Genomic DNA, 21,866 nt, shown 5'->3' on the forward strand with positions numbered 1-21,866 from the left:
TTGTGGGACTGGCTCTAGTGGCTGTAATTCTGCACCAAGGCTAAATTTTGGGAAAGACTTCAGATACAGTATTAGGAGACCAGTAAGGTCTACATAAAAGCATCCAAAGAGCACCATGTCATGGGACCTTTAAAATAACAACACATTATAAAACCACTAGTGCAAGCAAGGACAGAAATGATTATGAAATAATTTTCACAGATTTAACTAGATTTTAAACAAGACATCTAGTGGCCTGCCAGCCAATTCCTTTTAGGTCTATGTCACTGTCCTCGTAATGTGTCAATAAGTGCATATCCAAGTATCAATAGTATCTTAAAAATAATTAACCTGGAACAGGTACTCGTTTCTTCCAACTCATCATCAGCCCACCTTTACTATCAAAACAACAGCACCCGTGGGTGTGCAGTTTGTCTTGCTGATTCACTGACTCACCTTTGTCCGACAGCGAGGATCTCCATCAGGATCCGTCATTTTACCCCCATATATCATCGGCAGCTCATCTGCATCGATGTACTTCAGTAAAACTTCCTGCCAGTTCCCTGTAGAAACAACAACAGTCATTTCATAAAAAAGGAGGGAGGTCAAAGTGTGTAGGAGCCAAATCTGTTGTTGGAATAACCAGACTTTAACTGTTGTTGTGTACATTGGGTGTCGCTGTGCTGTTATGTAAGGCTCAGGTATATAGCTTGGAAAGTCACTGCTGTCTGGGGAATGGAGTTTATGACTGCTGTGGCACTAAAATATTATATGTTAAGAGTTTGATCTATCGATTGAAACTGGAAAATTAGCTTGTCATGTTCATGTTTTCATGCACGGTAAAAAAAAATTAAAAGGATTTGTTTTTCTGTACTGAAGAACAGCCTGTAAAATTTGGTACTGAATACAACACACAGCAAATGGAAGCCTATGGTAAAACACTTTGTCTCACTTTGCCAGACCCTCCTCCAAAGCGCCTTGGAGGAGGGTCTGGCTACTCCACATAGCATTCAGGGATGGGAGAAAAAAGGGCTCTGGTTTATTGGTCTTTCTTTAAACCAATCACAATTGTCTTTGGCGGTGCTAAGCACCATTGTGCCGCTGCAAAAGAGACTCAGAAGGATCTTGTTTTGGTGGAACATGTGATGTTGTTTTAGTCGTGCAACAGAAAAATCAGATTGGACAGATAGTCTAGCTCGAGATCTGACAAAAGGTAAACCATGGTCCTCATAAATCAACTGGAGTTTAAAATGCCAACACAAAAAAAGGCCAAGGAAACGGATATCCGGCCTAAATAAGTGAAATGCAGCGGATTTTCCAGCAGCAACGGCGCAGTCCCAGAAGCGGAACATCAAGAATATAGACTAGGTAACACCAAACCAAGCTCCTCACCCAAGTCATCTTGGGTTAGACATGTCAATTGGTTAAAGTAAAAGACTGAACTGAGACTGAGAACAGTCTCCCAATCAAGTGTTTTGATTGGGTGAAATATTCTGTAAAATTAAATGCAGTGATGTGTAGCGTCTCACTCTCACCCCCAAGGATATTGATCTTTTCTCTTGTGTTCTCACTCAGAAAATGCTTGACGAGGTTGTAGGCCACAGGAAACAGTTTGGGGGCTGCAATAGAAAAAGTGAAACGTTAACCAGAAATAATTGAAGCCCTGGGTCTTCAAAAACAGGATACAATGATTTAATAGATGAACACATACAGTGGTGCTCGTAAGTTTATGAACCAAATTAACTAAAAAGAGGAATAACAAAATATTTTGGAAATTGATTTTAAGGCCTTTATTAAAAGAATTAGGAAAACTCCTTTTAAGGACACCGATTTTCTTTGTGAATGAAGAATGTATTATAAATAAATAAATGTCCTTCCTTGAAATACAGGGGGCATAAATATGTTGGGCGGCTGTGGCTCAGTGGTAGAGCGGTTGCCTGCCAATCGGAAGGTTGGTGGTTCGATCCCCGCCCCTGCAGTCATTGTCAAAGTGTCCTTGGGCAAGACACTGAACCCCAAGTTGCCCCCGGTGCTGCGCATCGGCGTGTGAATGTGTGTGAATGTTTATCTGATGAGCAGGTGGCACCTTGTACGGCAGCCCCGGCCACAGTGTATGAATGTGTGTGAATGGTGAATGTTTCCTGTAGATGTAAAAGCGCTTTGAGCAGTTGTTAAGACTGGAAAAGCGCTATATAAATACAGCACATTTACATAAATATACACACCCCTATGTTAAATTCCCATAGAGGCTGGCAGATTTTTATTTTTAAACGCCAGTTATTTCATGGATCCAGGATACTATGCATCTTGATAAAGTTCCCCTGGGAACTCATCAGATACCCTTCACCATACCTAGAGATTAGGTAGGTACTTTCCATAAAATCATCTCTCTATCATCTCTTTATCTCTTTTAAAGCTCCCTTCACCATACCTAGTGATCAGCGTGGTTTTATTTCAGTAGGCCTAATAGCTGGTTTGATTTGCATTGAAAGATGATTTTATGGAAAGTACCCTATGCCTATCTCTAGGTATGGTGAAGGATTTGTGATGATGTGGGGATATTTTAATTCCAAAGGCCAAGGGAACTTTATCAGGATGCATAGTATCCTGGATCCACGTAATAACTGGCCTTTAAAAATAAAAATCTGCCCGCCTCTATAGGAATTTAATATGTATACTTGCCCCCTGTATTTTAAGGAAGAACATTTATTTATTTACAATACATTATTCATTCACAAAGCAAATCCTTCAAAGTTTTTAATAAAGGCATTAAGATCAATTTCATAAACTTAAGTAGTACAACTGTATACAGAAATGCAGGTGGAATGATTGATTTGGTCTCACTTCTTCTTAGAGGAAGGACACATTTACCTTTAATGACAAACAGCCTTTTCAAGCCTTCTGGATAGTTCTCTTCAAACATCTGGAGAATCTGGTGACAGAGGAACATATACTGTATTTGGAAATGTTCGACCAACCTAACAACCTGTCTACACTGAATGTGCACATCTCTCTACCTCTCCATATGTTTCGATAGCAGGCTTCCATAAGTGTTTCAGACCCAGACCTTCTACGTCGTAGATCATGGTGATTGATTCCACGTTCCTCCCAAGCTGGTGACAGAAAGACAGGAACATGTAATCTGTGAAACAATACAATAATGTATAAAACAAAAATAAAAGTGACTGTAGTTAAGGTGGTAGAGCAGGCTAGCCATTAATTGTAGGGTGGTTTTAATTGGTGTTAATCTGGTGTATTCTTGGCTCTTTCTGTGACCTTGGGAAAGACAATGAACCCGAAATTGCTCCTCAAATGTTTAAGTCACTTTGGATAAAGGTTTTTATTGAAACAGAGTCATAAATCCATATGACATCTGATGGAGTCAAACTAAATAACTTTTTTTTTTAACAAATCAACAAATTACAAATGGCTAATTTTAATTATTTCATCTATATTTCACTTTTTTAATGAAACTTGAAACCATAAATGGTAATGAATTATTTCCGCAAAAAGAAGTAATCCAACCAAATTTAAAAAATAAACAGGGAAAAAAACTTGGATCATTCAATTATCGTTTTAACATTTGCAGCAATTGGAAAATGGAGAATTTGAAAACGTCAAGTAACTGATGAACCCAAAATGGATTTCCAATGTAAACTGTTTTTTGGCATCCATGGGCATAGTATGTACTGTATAGATATATACATTTGCATGCTGCTTCTTAATCTTAAATTTAGGTTGAGTTTGTACCCTTAATGTGACGTTGTATTATTCCTGTTCAAATTGTCAAGTCAAATGTATCTCTTTTAAATGTTCTGCTTGGCTGTGACATACTGTAGTGTGTGTCAATAATAGTTGCATGTTGTCATCTGTTTCTTAAGACATGTCATGTTTTTTCACTCTGCCAATTGCCAAATTAAAAGGACTTTAGAGGCCACATTTGATTTTGATTTTGATTTTCAGTGGAACTGATACTGCTGCTCTAAAAATAAATGTTTCACATATGTGAACTTAGACGAGGAATGCTGTTTCTATATAGTGTCTTTTCTTCGGTGTTTCATAAAGGAAAATAAACTCAATGGTTTCCAAATTATTTTGCTTGTAACTTCTTAACAGGAAGCCAAGTCTAGTTGTGACAGGTTGCATGTCTGCAAGTTGCACGCAACTGAACTAAACTGAACAGTGGTGTTACCTTGTTCCATCTTGTTGAAGCCATTACACTGATTTTAGTTTTATCCTTTTCACATGCATGTCATTTATAATCATACTGATACCTATATTCAGATAATGCTGATTACAGTTACTGTCGATCATGTTGATGTGATGTTAATGGTGATGATGATGATGATGATGGTGGTGATGATGATGACTAAATTTAGACCTCACCTGAGCCAGGTGTGTGTTTGTATGACTAGAGAGCGGAAGGACAAACTATTTTTCAACCGCATTTTATGAGACAAACGTTTTTTTCTTTGTTTAAAAGTTTCTTTATGTTGCTGTTGCAATTATGAAAAAAAGAGACGGACCGTTGTGACACTATGAACGAATGCGTGTTGATTAACTGACCGCTCTTACACATCTGAATCATTCTTAAGGGTGCTCTAAGCGATGTTGGGTGACGTTACTTCTTAACATTCAAAGCATTTTCAAACAAAACTGAGACTAACTCGGCCCTTTTTTTCTCCTCATCCCGTCCCCTCTCCCTCCCTTCCGTGCTTCCGCGCACTAACCCCCCCAACCCCCACCCCAAAATCTTTCTTGTTGGTTATTGGCTGGAACGCTGGAACACTGTTTGTATGTTTCGTGGTGCAGGTTGGCCAGTTTGTTTTTGTTGCTATTTGTAGAGACCGTGTATTTTTACAGTGTGCTCAGGGGACCGGCAGCTAGCAGATAGTGAGGAGATGTTTGCTGTATGTGACAACATGTTGTACTCCAAAAAACACGTGACATTGCTTAGAGCACCTTTTTAAAAGCATTAAGTATAGTAAGTTATAAGAAAGATTAGAGAAATGTCCCAAAAGTCTGTCATTGTATTTTGTGAGGCTTTTTTTTTTTACTTATTTGTTGCCTAACCCCGTATTCAACTGGCAACCATGTTTGGAAACCACTGATATGCTTCGTTCTATAAACACGATTACACATCAACTAGACACGTTTTAGTATCAAGTGTGATCAGGAGCACAGGATCCCTGTCCAATGGTCCGTGGTCTCTTACCCTCTGCGACTGGAGATTACATTCCATCTGCAGAACCTCACAGTCTCTGATCTTGGACTTGATGAAGTCTTGCTTGGAGGCAGACAGGAAGAGGCCTTTAGGATCCACAGGTCCGATGACATCATACCAGATAGGACTACCCTCACGGTCGTAACCACACATTCCACCTGAGAGATACTTCTCTATCACCTGCAAACAGCAGTCATTTTAAATGTTGTGTACTGGAATATTTGATGCATTTATTTGAGGAAATTATTTTCTAAAATGACTCTTTAAGTACACTGATAAGTTTATACACTTTAGGGGGTTTTACCTCTGGTGGACGCCAGTCGGTGACTATTGTGTCTACTTTCATCTGTTTCCTGAACTCCAAATGCTGAAAGAAAAGATGGGTGCATGTTAGGCAAAACTATTAGGCTAATCATAGGATTAATAATATACCAAGCAATGTAGTGATTTAAGATGCTTAAGAGGTTTCAGTGTGTTGTAAAACCTGCTAGATTAGCAGAAAAGGGATCAGTTATGTACCGCTGTGTACTGCATGCCAACACATGCTTACAATCTCAAACGCCAACAAAGGGGAAAGAGATATAAATAAGCAAATTAGCTCATTTTTTATACATTTACAGGTTTGTTTTCAGTCCAGTCGATAGACTTAAGAAGTAACAGATGATTGAAATGAAACCTTTTATTCCCCACCTTCCCCTGTAATGTTAATCCTGCCCAAATGGGACATGTTGGAAAACATAAAACTCTTAGCAGCTAAAGAAATAAAAATGTTTCTCAGAAGTTGGTGGAGAACAAACTGGAGCTAAAAGTAGAGGTAATATTGGACTATGTTTAGTCAGGAGTACAGAAACATGACTTTAAATAAACGTAACTGTTGCTCTGTTGATTTGTGGAAGTAACTATACCATAACAACTTTTATAAGATGACAATATATCAGGTTGTGTGTCTGCCAGTTTGTTTTCTGTCACCTAGTGGACACAATACAGGGAATGCAGCTTTTAATTGGGAGGCTGTAATTCTTAACATCATCTTGCTAACTCATCCTCTTTTATCTATATCTTATCTACTCAGGCTGCTGTGATGATGATGACTCAGTTTACCCACAGCGAACCATTATTATCACTAATCTGCAGCCACTCCTGAGCTGATGAGCAGTCTGTGCTGCTGGTGCTAACGACAATTTCACACACAAAACAAGAGATTCAGTGAATGAGGAGGCTTTGTCAATGCGCCTCGGCTTCCAAGTCAGGACATGATTTTAATTGCCTTTCTACAAGAGTGTGACACGTACTATGAAAATGTCCTCTCCTACTCAACAGAGAAAGTGAACATGTTACCTTTCGCAGCATGCCCTCCGACTTCTGGACATTGAAGTTTCTGGCTGAAAAAGAGAAGGTAAAATTGTGGGAACTGAATAAAATTATATTGTTTAATAGTTACCATGTGAATATTTGAAGCCTTGAGAAATGAAGAAAAGCATTGAGACAAGGAGAGCCAGACACAGGAGTGTTGTCTTAGCAGAGTAAAATAAGCTGTGACTGTGTGAAAAAGGAGCTATTGTTTCTTTATTCAACTTTAGTGAACTATTTTAAACCTAAACTTGGCTAACACACACACAGCTACAGCTCAACCAATAGAAAAGCAAATAACATGATATACTAACCCACTTTTATGTAAAACAATGATATACTAACCCATATTTATGTAAAACAACTATATACTACACCCATGTATGTAAATCAACTTTCTGTTCACACCCACTCAATAAAAACGGCAGAGCAGGGGATGAGAGCTTTGGAAAGACTGCTGAAATGATTTTCAGAGCTCATTCCCCTTTGTCAAAGAAAAGCCAGTCTGTGTCCGTGAGTATTTTTTTACGTAAGGCTTTGAACCTAACAAAAATAAAAATGAGGCTGATGTGATAAGTACTGACATCCATGATACATAAATGGTCTAAATTAAATAAATGGTAATTAACCAGGATGCGGAGAGGGACAATTACAGTGGGATTCCACCAACATGCAGCGCTTTTCAAATTACAACTACAATGTTTCACAGGAGGAGGAAAAATGAGGGAGGTGAATAAAAGACAATATATAAATATACAAAAAAGGAGTCAAGAGAAAGCAACATACAACAAGTTGGTATTAGTTTCAATGAATGATGTTATAAAATGTTATATTCAAAATGTGGGCAAGTTTTATTTAATTAAAGTGTTTGACGAAATGTCAATGTAATGTATAATAATGATAATCACATCCTCCAAACACAGATCTTGTAAAGGCAGTGCATTTTTTTATTCAGTCAGTAAAGTAAAAGACGTGTTGGTAAGATTTTACATTATCACACTTGACCTTTTTATATCTTAATCTTAGAGGAACGAGGTCTGGGGCCACCGTGGGGTCACCGTTATGAAGCTTTCAATAAAGTGCAGCAACTAGTGATCCTGTCTTATTGTTTTGTCTGTTGGCACCTTTTTCCAATAGTGTCAAAAACATTGTATAAAAGTCTTAGACAACCAACAAAATAGGTGTCGATGGAAACAACTAGATTAGTAAAGTGGTGTGTAAATGTAAAAAAAATCAATGCCACCGATTGCGCAAGAGTTCTTTAAAAGTTTCTTTATAATTCCTACACGGTGCCTCCTCTGTCCACCAAAGACACAGAGGGACAAAATTGTAGAAAAGGCTAAAAATACCAACTTGTATTACATCCAAAACCCCTCCTCTCCTCTAACATATTAAACCCACCGTGTCTGTAGGACTGCTCCAGAACAGAGTGGACACACAGTTCACGGTCTTAATACTCCTTAAGGTGATTAGCTCTGCAACTAACAGTCTATTGGGAAAGCCCAACAACAATATCGCTGTGAAGTGAGATTTACAACCTACTCCAGCAGTGGATTATACTGTACCTAATGCTCCAGTCTGGCTCCTTAAATAGGCCATAGTGACTTACAATTACAAATGCACAAAGCAGATGACCAGACTGTGTGTTGTTTTGAGACGGTAATAAAGTGTTTGCTCCAACTACCTCATCTTACTGGATAATACAGTTCAAACTACTAATAATATACACAGTAATTGTGGTTCCGCTGCTGCTCCTTAACATAGAAATATATCCTATTAGATACTATAAAGTGGTATCAGACCAGTAGTCCTTCTCAGATAAAGGTCAACTCAATTGTATTTATTTTCCCAATATCACAAATCACAAAATACCTCAGGGGGCTTTACGATCTGTAAAACATATGACAGCTTCTGTTCTTAGACCCTCGATTTGGATAAGGGTTGAAGAAACTGATAGAAACATCAAGAAGAACTGTGGAGGGGATCGGTGTCCCTGGACAGACAGACGTGCGATAGATGTCGTGTGTACTGTAGACCAACAGAGTCCAAGTGCAGTGATATGAAATGTTATCTTAAGCTTTGATAGAGGTTCAGGTGGTATAAGGACAAACCCAGTCAGCATATTATCTGATAACATTTAATGATACCGCCAATATCTCACAAACCACTGGTCTAGGTTTAATAAAACAGGCAGGGACCTTGTAGTCTTTTGAATCGCCTGTCAGTTTCAAACTTTTAGAAAGATTAAGATAACATGTATGCGAGACAATGTGTCTTGTTATGTGACTGGTATAAGCATTATTCTTGGCTAGTCAGTTGTAAACAAAAAAAAGAGGGCCACTCCACGGGTAGCTAAAGAAGCTAATACAGCTGAAATCCCTGTCTATAGCTCTGAACATAGGCTTAATTCAAAGAAAGGCAGACCAGTCAGAAATGCATGCATGTGACAAATTATGTCAACAACGACTGTCTTGTGACTAAAAAAAACTGAAGTTCATTGAACTCTGGAACAAATGCAGTATAACACTATGTCCTTAAGTATGTAAAGGCAGTCACAGGCTGAATTGGTGCCATTTACCCCTTTTATCTCATAAGGTAAGGTTCCTCCGAGATAAATACAGTATTCACAAAGTTGGAGTAAGAATCATCTGAGGGGAGACTTATAAAACATTTGTTTAGTTTATTCTGCTAAGAAGAGGAGGAGGAAGGTCATTGGCCTCTAGTACAAGACTCATCTTCTTCAGTTCTGTTTCTGTCATCGTAGACAAACAGGGTCTAACCGATCTGTTACACAGTTAGACGTGTTGATATCCATTATTTCACTCACAATATTACAAGAAATATAAGAGATATGCCCGTTACGTCAAGACATTTAGGTCCTAAATTGTGACAGTTGTATACTTTATTTCTGATTTCTTTCTCTCTACTGCCAGCCACTAGCCTGGATGCCAGCTAAACTTAGCTCCGCCCACAACATTTGAGGTCGGGAAGTTCGGTCTGGACCATATAGTCTGGACTTCATCTGTTGTGAACGCTCAAACCAGAGCTGTTCGGATCAATCAAATTGTCAAGGCAGGCTTTATATGATGATGGACCGATGATCAACAGTAACGTAATCAACCACATCACCAAAGAGCGCTTGGGTTAAATTTGTTTACAACAAAGATGGCTGCCGCTGGGGAATTGAAATGTGTACATTCCGCCATCGCATCTGTTATAGATATATAGATAGATAGATATTTATTGTTTCCAAAAATGGGACATTACAGTGTTACAGCAGCAAAATATCAGTCACACCAGAGACTATACATGAATTATAGAAGAGATTGACAGCACAAGGATTTTAAAAGCGAAACAAAGAACCGCAATCAAGGCATTTGTCCATCGGAAATATTTTTTTGCCATCCTTCCTATGGGTTTAGGGAAATGTTCAACATAAGTCACATACTCCGTTGCTCTTATTGGATGTAGGTCTATCCAATTGAGTGCATAGACATTTTCTTTCCTGGTTTGGTTGAAACACACCCCCTAATTACCGCCAAATGGAGTCGTATCAGACTCGTATTCTGACTAGAATCTGAGTATGATGACGTCAGGCTAGCCAGCTACAAGTTCACCTGAAATTAATTTTTGAACTTTTTTATGTATGCTGTTTAAAAGCAATTCTTTAATGGACAAAAATCAACTAGTACACAAGAAGTTTTGGACTTTTTTCATGTCTTGAAAAAAGAGAACTGCAGAAAGCCACATCTGAAACTGGGTTCAGATCCATTCTACTGTAACGTAATGTGATGCCCTGGGAGCCAGAAAGACCTCTTGTCATACACATAGCTCACAAAAGAAACTATTTGTATATATATAGAATTACTACTTGAATCACAAGGTGTACTTAAACACAATGCAGAGTTGAACCTGGGCACGAAAAGTGTTCTAAACTAGATTTATTATAAGGTCAATCACTGGTCCTCACTGTGTGCCACCTCGGGCTTTAAATCGTTAGCTTTTAATTAATTACGTGCACTGAGCTTTCCTCACACATATTCCCACAGCATGAATAGGAATAATCTTTAGATGCATATAACTTGGGAAATAACTTGACTCATTGGCCAAACAAACACCTCATTGTTCATGTTTGGAGCTGTGACGCTGAATTTCCCAACTGCTATGGTTAATTAGTAAGACTCAATTAAAGAGAACAATACGCCACTGAACTCTTCTTATGAAACAATTTCAGAGGAAACTTGAACAGAGGAGAGCAACAGGAACACAGCAGCGGAGTCTCCCGGCAGACAAGCTGCCGTTAATGCGATTAGCTCTGGATAAGCCTGAAACAGAGTGCTAGACCTCTGCAGCAGAACTCTTCAGAACAAGCCCTCCTTTAATTTTAATCACTTGCTTCCCATTTCCTCCAGAGTCTGAAAACGAAAACTCAACCTGGGTTTCTGCAACATTTACCAGGTTAAATTTAGGACTTTTAAAATACCTTTTTATTACCAGAGAATGCAAGTTTATGTCTGGTTTACTGTTCATACTGACCGAATAATAATAATAATAATAATAATTTGGACTTATATAGTGCCTTTTAAGTTACCCAAGGTTGCTTGACAAAAAAAAGGGGGGGGGGGTTTAGGGGTCAAAGGATTTTGTAAAAAGAAATGTTTTGAGAGGCATTTAATGATGGCTAACTAGTAGGGACAACGTGGCCTAATTCCTTATTATCAGATTTTTTTCAGGTAGTTCCCAGCCGTTTATACCAATAATTCATATTGATATAATTAATTAGATGAATGAATGTGACCTGGCCCCAGATAACCAGTGCTGAGATGGATTAACCAATTTAAAATAAGACAATGAGCTTCTCAGCTCCTGCACCTAGCAGTAGTGACAGTGTGCTGCCGGTCTGATGGTGCCGACTGAGAAAAAGGAAAAAAGGATTGAACATCCTCCTGCAACACAATTCACTCGTTTCCCTACAGCCCACAAATGAAAAATCAAGATTTTATAACTAACATTACAGCCTACAGAAGGCAAGAGAAAACAATTTAAGACTTAAACTGAATTTAATGCTTTTCAAGACTTTTCAAGACTTTTTAAGATTTTTCAAGACGTCCAGATATCCTGCCTCAGGATACCAGAGAAAAATCTGAATCTGAGAATCTGTCACATTTTGTTTAAGTAAAAAAAATTAAAAAAGTTGAAAAAACCTGACATCTTCCTGATTTGGTTTAATCACTACTGAGTCATTAACCACTACCGGTCATAGAGCAGACTTCTTTTTTTTTAGCATTGTGTTTAGGTGTGAAAACCATGTTGAGTCGCTTTCTCAAACCCCTGCAAACAGAGTGGTGACATGTGTTGCATCATGTCCTTTCATGTAATAAACGACAGCAGCTTCTGCTTTTTGCACAGATACGACACCAACTGATTTTTCCCTGTGAATGCATGCAAATGATTACATGTAGGCAAATAATCGCACTAAAGGAGAGGGATTACGGGAGAGGTTTAGCTTTTTCTGATTGCAAGCTGTGGTCAGGGAAAAGCAACAGGTGCCGCAAGATTCTCAACTCACCTCTGAGCCAGCGTAACAGGAAGTGGTCATGCTGCGCGGGAAGTTGAGGAGAAATGTCCTGTATCCTCTCTCGAAACTGTAGCAAGAGGAAGGAGAGAGAGGAGACAAATGACTCAAACATTTTTGCCTATGAGCTGCAAAGCAGATCCAGTACTGGGAAGAGACATTCAGAGAAATGTTTAACCTAATTCTTACAGTTACAGTTTTGACCCTGAAAGTAAAAAAAAAAAAATACAGTCTGTTTCTTTGTTTAAAGCTTTTCATTCATTTCAGAATAGTGGGTTTTATTTTACTAAAGCTGCTGAAATATGTGACTTTGAGACTAATTGTTTTACACACTTGATTTGGAATTTTCAATAAGAGATGCCTGTAACAGATTCATGAAAAACAGTCCAGATAACTCTAGTTTCAACATGACCCAAACAATGTGGACACTTGAACAAACTATGTGGACACTCGACCTTGTGCTGCAAACAAGTAGTTTTTTTTTTTTTTTTTTTTTTTTTTTTCTTTTCTTGATTTATCATTTGGCTTGGCCCGAGTTGACATATTTACATTGCTTGTTTTGTAGGACCAATAGTCAGACAAAGAAAACCAGCAAATATTCAAACTTAAGATGCTGCAATTAGGGAATTTTTGTTTTGTCGTGTTCGCTAAAAAATGACAAATTTTAAAACCATAGGCATGAATCGGCAGCTATAATGGTGGGTAATATGTTCTGGTTTTAGACTTTCCACCAGATGTTGAACCTGGCTGCAGAAATTTTCGCCCATTTATACACGAGAGCATTCTGGAGATGTGGGCTGCAACGACCTTGTCTCAGTCAACATTTCAATTTGTCCCAAAGGTGTTGGATGCGGTGAAGGTCTGGACTCTCACCAAACTGGAAAAACCATTTCTTCATGGACTTTGTACATGGAGGCATTGCCATGTTGAAACAGGAAAGTGCCCCAACTTTTTCACAAATTGAAATTACTCTTCATTTGAACTAAAAGGCCTAGACTAAACCTTAAAAATAATGTGTCCACATAGTTTTGGCCATAGACTGTAATTCCTCTTATGACATGAGGCTTATGTAAACATACAGCTAACATACTTCATGTCAAGTTAAAATAACTTGTATAATGAATCACAGCAAACCTAACTATAACATATGAATAACAGCGATGTGGAAGGGAACTATAAACACAGGAACTACAGGATAGCATTTTCTAAAATATGCAACTGATGACTTTACTAATGGTAATTAATAAGTTAAGATGGCCAGAATATGAAGTTAGAAGTTAGAATAATAACATTTAGAGCTTAAACAAATATTTGAATAATCAATCACAAAAGTAATGGGCAACCATTTTGATACTTTTGGGTAAATCATTTAAATAACTTTGCAAAGGCAAACTCGCTTGAGTATTTATAATTTAACTAATTACATCATTAGTAATGTTAGTTTACCCAAAGCTTCATAGATCACTTACAGTCGGTTACTCTGACTCAGGACTTGTGGATTTAGTACACATTTTTAGCAAATTTTCAAGGCATTTGAACCAGCTATATTTGTTTTTATATACAAACGGATGATTGCTTAATCTAGAAAATAATGACAGTCAAAACAAAAACTTGTTCCCGCAGATTCTAACTGATCTGCAAACTATTAGGGAATGGTTTATTAACACTGGGAAAAAAATATGAATACATTTTATAAAAAAGGTTGGTTTATTAGCAAGATGTACCAGACCGGTTATTATATACCAGTCACGTGGATAACAAGAAAGAAAAACTATAGTAAAGACAGAGGCTTTATAGTTGAAAGTATTATTATTATTATTATTATTATTATTATTATTATTATTATTATTATTATCATTATTATTGCATAACGTACCTGCTCCAGTGCTTCAGCCTGTTTAGGGCTGAGATCTCCGACTCTTCCGCTCATATCTGCGACCAGAAGATGCAAGAGCGATAAAGACGGAGCTCCTTCAAAGTCAATTTGACAGACAGACCGCCCAGGGAGAAACAGCACCGTCACCGTTAACCGTGACAGGCGGAGTTCTGTCGCCAACGCCGCCCAGTTGATGCTAACTCGCTTCGCGGCTGCAGTTTATCCTTAACCTTCGCTGCCGGCCACCTGCATGTGAACCAAGAGGGAAACAAATGTAAATACGACACTCGCAACTCCAGTCCAACCGGCTGACTCGGCCAAAGATAGGAGAAATGACAGGTGCATTAGTCGTATCAAGAAGGAGGAAACGAAGAAGTCCCGCCCCTTTTCTCTCCTTGCTAACGTTAGCTTCTTCTATTATTATTATTATTATTGTCGTTGTACACATATGTCTGTGGTTGTACACACCAGGTTTATTTAACCGTTCTTTCTAAAATATTACATAAATTGTTATAGTTTCTATAGATAAAAAATAATTATATAATCAATATAATAATATAATAATTCATGCGATCTATGTCGGCCTGATAAAATGTGAGCAGCTTGTGATTCAAAAATGTACAGAGCTTAATCACACAATATTGGACTACTCGTGAAAATATAGCACTATTTGTGTTAAGAGAGGTGAAAAACTCCGCTCTGAAGGTGCTCAGCAGGATTTAGACGAGCCTGGAAACGTGCCGTTACGTGGTTTCAAATCGAAGACGGAAGTACGGGGCGGTACTATCTAATGTTACAAACGTTACATTCGTCTCTGGTTGTATAATCTCAACGGTCGAAAAAAACTGCTTTTTTAGTTTACGGAAGAACCGCATATGTGACGCTGACGTTGATTTGTATTTATCTCAATACGGTATAGTTATCTTAGATAATTATTACATTATTGGATTTATTTTCTGGTAGTGAGTCTCGGGCTGTGTAGCCTACAAGATAATGAACCTCCCGCTTTTTCCGGTCGGAGCCGAAAGCTGTCTTCCGTTGTTTACATTCTTACAGCAGTCCGTTAGCTAGGTTAGCTAACTAACTGGTGAAAAAAAATGCTAAGATCTTTTCTAAAATGACGGCTTACAGTTGATTAGGTTTAGCTATGCACTTATAACCTTTTGCATCAGCATTTCTCTCTGTTGTTGTTGTCGGGCCATGGCTTCAGATCGCTGCTGGTGCTGTCTCTGGGTAACGTTACCGCTCGTCCTGCTGCGGGGGCCGGGGCTGCTGGTCGCCGCAGACCAGGTCGCCCTGGTGGAGGTTTTCCTGGAGCAGCGGCCCGGCGTCAGCGCTCTGCTCCAGGGGGACGTGGTGGAGTCCGGCGGGGGCGGCAGGAGCTCCGAGGACCGGGACGAAGAGCTGGAGGGAGAGCTGGTCCTGGTGAGGCTACAAAAGAGCATTAGGGCTGCTTCTAACTAGCATCTTACATAACTGACAGTGGTTGTTTGGATAATAAACATTCTAAAAATAGCAAAAAAATTACCAAAATAAGATACTAACGTTAGAGCCTACTGACCTCTATCCTTCCCAATGACTTATTATAGATCAATTTAATTTTACATTCTGATTCTTCCTGACTATTGTTTATTAACGTTACCCAAAGTATTTAACCTGATAACCTCATTACATTTATATTCGTGTCAATCATTTCAGGAAAGAAATATCACAATACATTATAATTACATCTATGGGAAAATCTTGATTGACAGTAGGAGGTAAACAATGAGAGATATAATAATTTTAAATTTTTTTATTTATTGCAGCAGGCATACTGGTATTCTCAGGTTTAATTCGTTTTGGATTTAATGGATGGATTTAGCGGTTTTGTTTGCAATAAAGGTCACAAATTGTGAGTGAACAAGTACAGCTCTTGCCTCCTTAAACGGCCCATTAGCAAGGTAGCTTTCAGTACTAATGTTTAGCTTGTTTTCTGTCTTCAGGTCCAGAGTGAGGAGACACAGGTGAGCGCAGGAAAAGGTGAGGACGACACCAAAGAGCAGGAGCCGTGGATAGGAGTGGTGCCTGTGGAGATGGATGACAGCAAAGCCTCCACGGGAAACCAGGAGTCCTTTACTGATGCTATGGTCAATAAGGTAAGACGTTCAATGTACTACTTAAATCTGTTTGAATTTTGTTCTTACTGGTACAGACATACATGCCAACTTAACATTCGTCCTCTCTGTTAAAGATGAAGCGAGCATTGGTCCTTGGAGCATCTGCACTGATCATTCTGGCTCTCAACCAAAACACTGTCAGTGAGGTAAATCTCCAAAAACTCAGTCACTGGCTGATTTCTTAATTTTTCAATCATCTTATTGTGTTGTTTTACATGCTTTCTATTGCAATTGTTATTTTGTGTGTGTATGTGTGTGTCCATCGATGCGTAAGCAATGCATGCCGGAAGTTGCACACCAAAACAGACAGAAATAAAGGTGCTTTATTTAAAAGAGATCATGTATTATGTTGATTTCTGGCTAGTCAAATTTCTTGGGAAAATGATAGAAACGTGGCTTAAAATTGAAGCTTAAAAGATATAACATATTCATCACCTAAACACCAGTTTCTGTTGTAGATGGATCTGTCTCAGGCGCTGTCCAAGCCCATTATTGTGATCCAGACGTCTGAAAATGTCACCAAGCTGATCGGAGCTCTGCTCAGGTACAGAACACCTTATTACCGTATTTATTACTGCCAACATGAAAACAGATACGTCTACATGCACCTTACCATCATACCAATGATATAAAGTAACAAAATACAGTTTGTTTAATAAATCAGATAAGTTCATATCATGTGTCACATGCTTCCTCACTTGAGGATTTCCGCCAACAGATCATATGGTGCTTTGACATGCATGCTAGCAATCTACTCTGGTACAGTAACTCAACAATAACAAGTTCAAGGCAGTATTTCAGCTTCAGCTGGTGTCTGTGTTCTTGTTAAGTTGAGAAAATTGTTTACTCTTTGAACTGTTATTTCCAGCTTGAAGTGATACAATTGTTTAATTTTATATTGATATTGTAGGATAAGTAATAATGCAGTATTATTTATATAGAAGGTTTGATTTTTTTTGTTAAAGGAAATTAACATGTGTTTTGTAGGAAGGCATGTGTATATATACAGTATGTGTGTGTGTATTTGTGTATATATTATTTTCAGCAAAATACTAGTAGCATTGCTTAAGAATTGATATCAAAACACTGATGTTGTATTTGTTACTAGTATTTGAACATTGTTTAATGATAAATGTCACGTAGGCTATAATAACTGGGGCTGAAAACATTGACTGGATCCTGGATAAACCGATGATTTGATTTGCTTCATTTTAATGTGAAAAAGGGGATTTTTACATTAATAATATGTTTCCTGCACACAAGCTTTCATACATGACAGAAAAGACATGTAACGTGGTTATACACAGTAATCAGATTGGTATGTGTGTTTAAATGTAGGGATGGAGAATCTTTATTTGCACTAAATGACAGTTCTTTCCCCACAGGGGTCTCCAAGCGACAGCAAAAATCACATACAAGACGATCCTGCAGGACGACCTGGTGAGCTCCTCAATCTATCAGCTCACAGTGTGTTTCTCAGTTGTTATCACCCTGCAGTGGTGAGTGAACAGATGACAGGCTGAGCTGACAGTGAGCGCATGCTGCTGTGTGTTCGGGCAGGGAGCCACGCTCACGCTATGGTCCAGCTGTGGTCGATCGAGAGGAGGTCGCTACGGAGAGTGGCAGGGGGTCATCTGCACGGGAGAGACCAACTCTCAGGTCCAGGTGGGGGAGCCGGTCAAACGCACCATCTGCTTTATGAACATGTTTTCTTCAAGTTGCTGTAGCACTTACAGTAGGGAGTTCCATCTTTGTTACACATCAAAGTCTGTTTACAGGTGTTGGGGAGTACTACTGCATGTGTGATGAGTTGTTTAAATCCCCTTGTGGCTCCAGAGGGAGCTGCATAAAGTCTGATAAATTGCCTTGTCAACATCAGTTGGGTCTGAATACTTTCCAATATAATCCCTTTAGCTATAACATTACAAAAACATTACTATTATTGTAATTGTACTTTCATTGTTGTAAAAAAACTGACAGTTTGAGACACCCATCACAAAAATCAAGATATAAATCACATTGTAAAAATACAACTTTCAGTCCAAATGTAGTTGAACTGGTTTGTTGAGACTACTTCTACTTCTCTTTGTGTTGTGCTACAGACTGATAAAGGAGCCAGATAATAAAGTACTGTTGCTCTTCTCTGTGTATCTGTAGAAGTACCTGCAGCAGCTGTGGGACACTGTGCTCCTGGTGGCTCTGATCCTCAGCACCGGAGTCATCGTTCAGGCCCGCTGGCAGTACCAGGACCACCAGCTGAACGATGACTTGGAGGTAAACTCGGTCTTTACTCATGGATAATCACAGTTTTTTTTGCTGAGTAGTTTTACACTTGTAAACACTGTACAACATATCTTTGGCATCTCTGTACTGCAAGTTTTGGCCATATAAATGACTATAAACTATGGTGAAAAGTTACTGTACTTAAGTACAAGTGTGAGGTACTTGCTCAAACATTTATTCTACACCAAGATCCCATAGTTTCCAAAGGTACTTACTATATATTTTAGGTTAAACAAAATATTGTTCTTTGTTACCGTAATATACTGTTGCTTCAGTGAAGTGTACCAACAAGCAGGTAATTTGTACAATGTGGACACAAACTTTGTTTGAAAGTAAAGTGGATAGTCAAGGGGCTACTATTAAAGCTTATTAGTAACTTTTGTAATAAATATGCAAAATAGATGTTGCACATATCCAACCAGATCATATCTTCTGTGAGGAGAACTCGTCCTTTCCTCATTAACATAACATGTTACGTGATATTCTGCTGTGTTGTGTTCTTCAGCTCTTTCCAAAACAGGATGTCCTGAAGAGAATGTCCTCACTGAAGACCAAAACGTATCGTCAGCCCAAACTGTGGTGTGACCCGTCCCAGCCGACGGAGACAGACAACTGTGCGGTTTGTCTGGAGCCATTCAACAACAACCAGGTCAGACAACACTCCTACATACGGCGTTAGACTTGGCTGTATCCTTTCCCTGGTGGGCAAGGAAAGAAGTGGTGGTATCATGTGAATAATACTCTTACTCGTGAATCCAAACCAACGGCTGGATTTGCAGGTGTATATTTAAAAATTAAAAAAATAATAAAGTTACTGAGGCATAGGCAGGACAGGTGATTCTGCAGCTATACAATATAAACTGTTGTTTCTTGTGTTGTTTCAGTGTCTACGTGTGCTGCCGTGTCTTCATGAGTACCACAGAGATTGCGTCGATCCCTGGCTGCTGCTGCATCACACCTGTCCTCTGTGCAAACGCAGCATCCTCGGTGAGTTTGGCACGCCCTTAAACATCTGGTTGCATATTGATAGTTGTGAGAACAGCAAAGAAAAAGTGCACACTGTTCCTGCGGTGAGTGTAAAGTTTACCATGACGTTTATGCCTCCTTTGAAGAAAAAAAGTACAAACAGAATAGCTTATTAATTTTCTGTTGACCCACTACTCTATTGATTTTTTTGTTTCAGCTCTAAATTGAAATGCCTTTCTTGTCCAACTCTCTCCAGGCAGCGTCTGCAGAGACAGTTAACGGCTGCCTCGGCTCCCCAGCCGCAGCTCTGGGAATCAAGTCTCGTCTCTTCCTCAGTGACACTTTTTTTAATTCTGACCTCGCCCCTTCTGTCTTCCAGCAATGAATTGTGGGAGCAAATATAAACTCGTCACAGCAGCTGGCCGGCCGTCTGGACTGTGGAGTGGTCAGATTTTGACATCTGACCTTTGGGTCTCACAGACACACAGTGGCAGTGTAAAAACAATACTATGAAGTACTGTAAAGGTACTGTTGTGTGTAAACAGTACTTCTTCCTGGGATCATGTTACCAATTGTGGAAATATTTGTGTGTGATTGATAGCAGTGAAGATGTGACTCATAAGGGTGTTTGTGTTCAATGTGACATCTCACACCTCGACTCTCACTTTAGGTCCACATGATGTCAATACCCAATTTTCTTTCTTTTTTTTAAGATTATTTTTTGGGCAGTTTAGGCTTTTTATTTGATAGGACAGCTGAAGACATGAAAGGGGAGAGAGAGCAGCAAAGGGCCGCAGGTCGGAGTCAAACCTGGGCACGCTGCGTTGAGTGAACCGCTACATGTGGGCGCCCGCTCTACCAACTGAGCTCTCTGGGCGCCCAGTAACCAACTTATTAACAGTCTGAATTTGATCGCTTGTCCAAACTCATAATTCCGTATTCAGTGTTAGTTGTTGAGGTTTTGTGGTTGTAGTCCAGAAGTAACTGTGCTACAGGTAGTAGCAGATGTGGAAAAAGTGATTTGCACTTGTCCTTAACATACCTTATGACTTAACTGCAGAGTGAAAGAAACCACAAACGCATCTTCTGAATTATACTTAAGCTGTGTATGTTATAGGGCTGTAACGATTTCCGGTGTAATGGTAAACCACGATAAAAATGTTGATAACAATTCGTTTTCATTTAAAATATCTGGATTAGCACGGTGTGGAAACCGTGTGGTTAATCCTACCCAGCTTCATCCAGAGTCTCCTCAAGTTGCAGCGCAGGCGCATTGCGTAGCCTACATGCGTTTCTTGAAGTTGGAATCATGGCGGAAGGAGGAGACGACAGCACTCAGGACATTAATCAGCCCTTTAAGAGGACTACGTCTAAAGCATGGGCGTATTTTGGTTATTATAAGAATGTCGAAGGACAGTTGATCAAAGATAGCTATCCTGTCTGCAGAACGTGCAGGAAAAAAGGTTGCAGCTAAAGGCATTGAACACACTTTTAAAAAACACCAAACAGTGATAACCTGTCACTATAACCGTAAGGTTACATTTTTTTTTATGTTACAGTAGATAGAGTTGCAATTGAACAGTTTGAAACCATAAATGATAGGGATGTTAAACAGGAAGTAAACATTTTGCAGAGAGTTTGTGGCCAGAGCTTGGTATTATATTTACCATTCTTTACTTTTACTTATCTGTTTCCTTCCTTTTTTAGAATGTCTGTGAGAAGAACTCAAATACAGTCCTGCTCTAATGGTCAAACATATCGCATCAGAAGGTTATCTAACTCATTATGAGATAAACATGTCCTCATACTTACTTACCTCTGATGTACGGCTGCACTGGCTCTATGCGAAGGTAACAAAAGCTGCCTACCAGCATCTCGAAAACGTATTCACTCGTTAGATCTTGTTCATTTATTCCATGCAAACATCAAAGTGTAAAAATGACAAGGCACTGTTTTAAGGTGGATATGTGCAGGACTATCTAATGGAGCAGGAATTCCCTGGAGTCTGAGGTGATATATTATATCACCTCAAAAGAAGAAGTTATTGCTCCTGGCCATCAGATATCTTCCCTTAAAACCACAACTGATCTTATACGCCTTTGATTGAACTAATTAGATTCAATGTGTTAATTAGTGCACTTTAGATATGCTGGTAGGCACATTTATTTACCTTTGGAGAGCCCCAAGCTCGCGTTTTAAAATTTTTTTTTTTATCTTACCTAACTTCTGGCAAGAAAGCAAATGAGCATGCTTCTTTAAATGTAGAACTACTCCTTTGGATATATCTTCAAACAAAAATTGTTTACATACAGTAAAAGTCTACATTAGTGTGAAATTGGACATCTTCTATTATATGTTCTAGCAGTTTACTTGCCAAATAACTGATCATAATTTCAGCCACAACTATGCAGCTGTACTTTTGATGCTCTAGTGACATCTCAAACACATTGTACG

The 21,866-nt window shown here is 38.9% G+C and overlaps 2 protein-coding genes across 3 annotated transcripts in view; one reads left to right on the top strand and one right to left on the bottom strand.

Moving 5' to 3' along the window:
- Positions 1–14,329, bottom strand: part of LOC116690320 (SEC14-like protein 2) — a 21,790-nt gene extending 7,461 nt beyond the window's left edge. The window contains exons 1-9 of the mRNA XM_032517201.1: positions 14,005–14,329; positions 12,123–12,198; positions 6,542–6,585; positions 5,508–5,570; positions 5,195–5,383; positions 2,997–3,092; positions 2,851–2,911; positions 1,515–1,598; positions 436–542 (exon numbers count right to left, since the gene is read on the bottom strand). Coding sequence (XP_032373092.1) covers positions 436–542; positions 1,515–1,598; positions 2,851–2,911; positions 2,997–3,092; positions 5,195–5,383; positions 5,508–5,570; positions 6,542–6,585; positions 12,123–12,198; positions 14,005–14,058 — 774 coding nt within the window. The 5' untranslated portion in view covers positions 14,059–14,329. The remainder of the gene's footprint in view (positions 1–435; positions 543–1,514; positions 1,599–2,850; positions 2,912–2,996; positions 3,093–5,194; positions 5,384–5,507; positions 5,571–6,541; positions 6,586–12,122; positions 12,199–14,004) is intronic.
- Positions 14,330–14,951: 622 nt separating this feature from the next.
- Positions 14,952–21,608, top strand: rnf215 (ring finger protein 215). Of its 2 annotated transcripts, XM_032517205.1 has the most exons (10): positions 14,952–15,429; positions 15,990–16,142; positions 16,238–16,309; positions 16,622–16,707; positions 17,549–17,603; positions 17,724–17,828; positions 18,321–18,437; positions 18,952–19,095; positions 19,331–19,433; positions 19,669–21,608. In XM_032517205.1, the coding sequence occupies exons 1-10, from the start codon at positions 15,205–15,207 to the stop codon at positions 19,689–19,691; spliced, it is 1,083 nt and encodes a 360-aa protein (XP_032373096.1). In that variant the 5' UTR covers positions 14,952–15,204; the 3' UTR covers positions 19,692–21,608. The 2 variants fall into 2 exon arrangements, with proteins under 2 accessions (XP_032373096.1, XP_032373097.1); XM_032517206.1 differs by lacking the exon at positions 17,724–17,828.
- Positions 21,609–21,866: the final 258 nt, after the last annotated feature.

This window comes from Etheostoma spectabile, chromosome 5 (assembly GCF_008692095.1).
Source record: "Etheostoma spectabile isolate EspeVRDwgs_2016 chromosome 5, UIUC_Espe_1.0, whole genome shotgun sequence".
In the NCBI taxonomy this organism is placed as follows: Eukaryota; Metazoa; Chordata; class Actinopteri; order Perciformes; family Percidae; genus Etheostoma; species Etheostoma spectabile.

Bases quoted from the DNA above. Each gene is read 5' to 3' on its own strand.
- rnf215 (XM_032517205.1), top strand. From the start codon at position 15,205: ATGGCTTCAGATCGCTGCTGGTGCTGTCTCTGGGTAACGTTACCGCTC. The intron at 16,708-17,548 runs GTACAGAACACC...CTTTCCCCACAG, and splicing joins CTGATCGGAGCTCTGCTCAG to GGGTCTCCAAGCGACAGCAA. The intron at 17,829-18,320 runs GTGGGGGAGCCG...GTGTATCTGTAG, and splicing joins AGACCAACTCTCAGGTCCAG to AAGTACCTGCAGCAGCTGTG.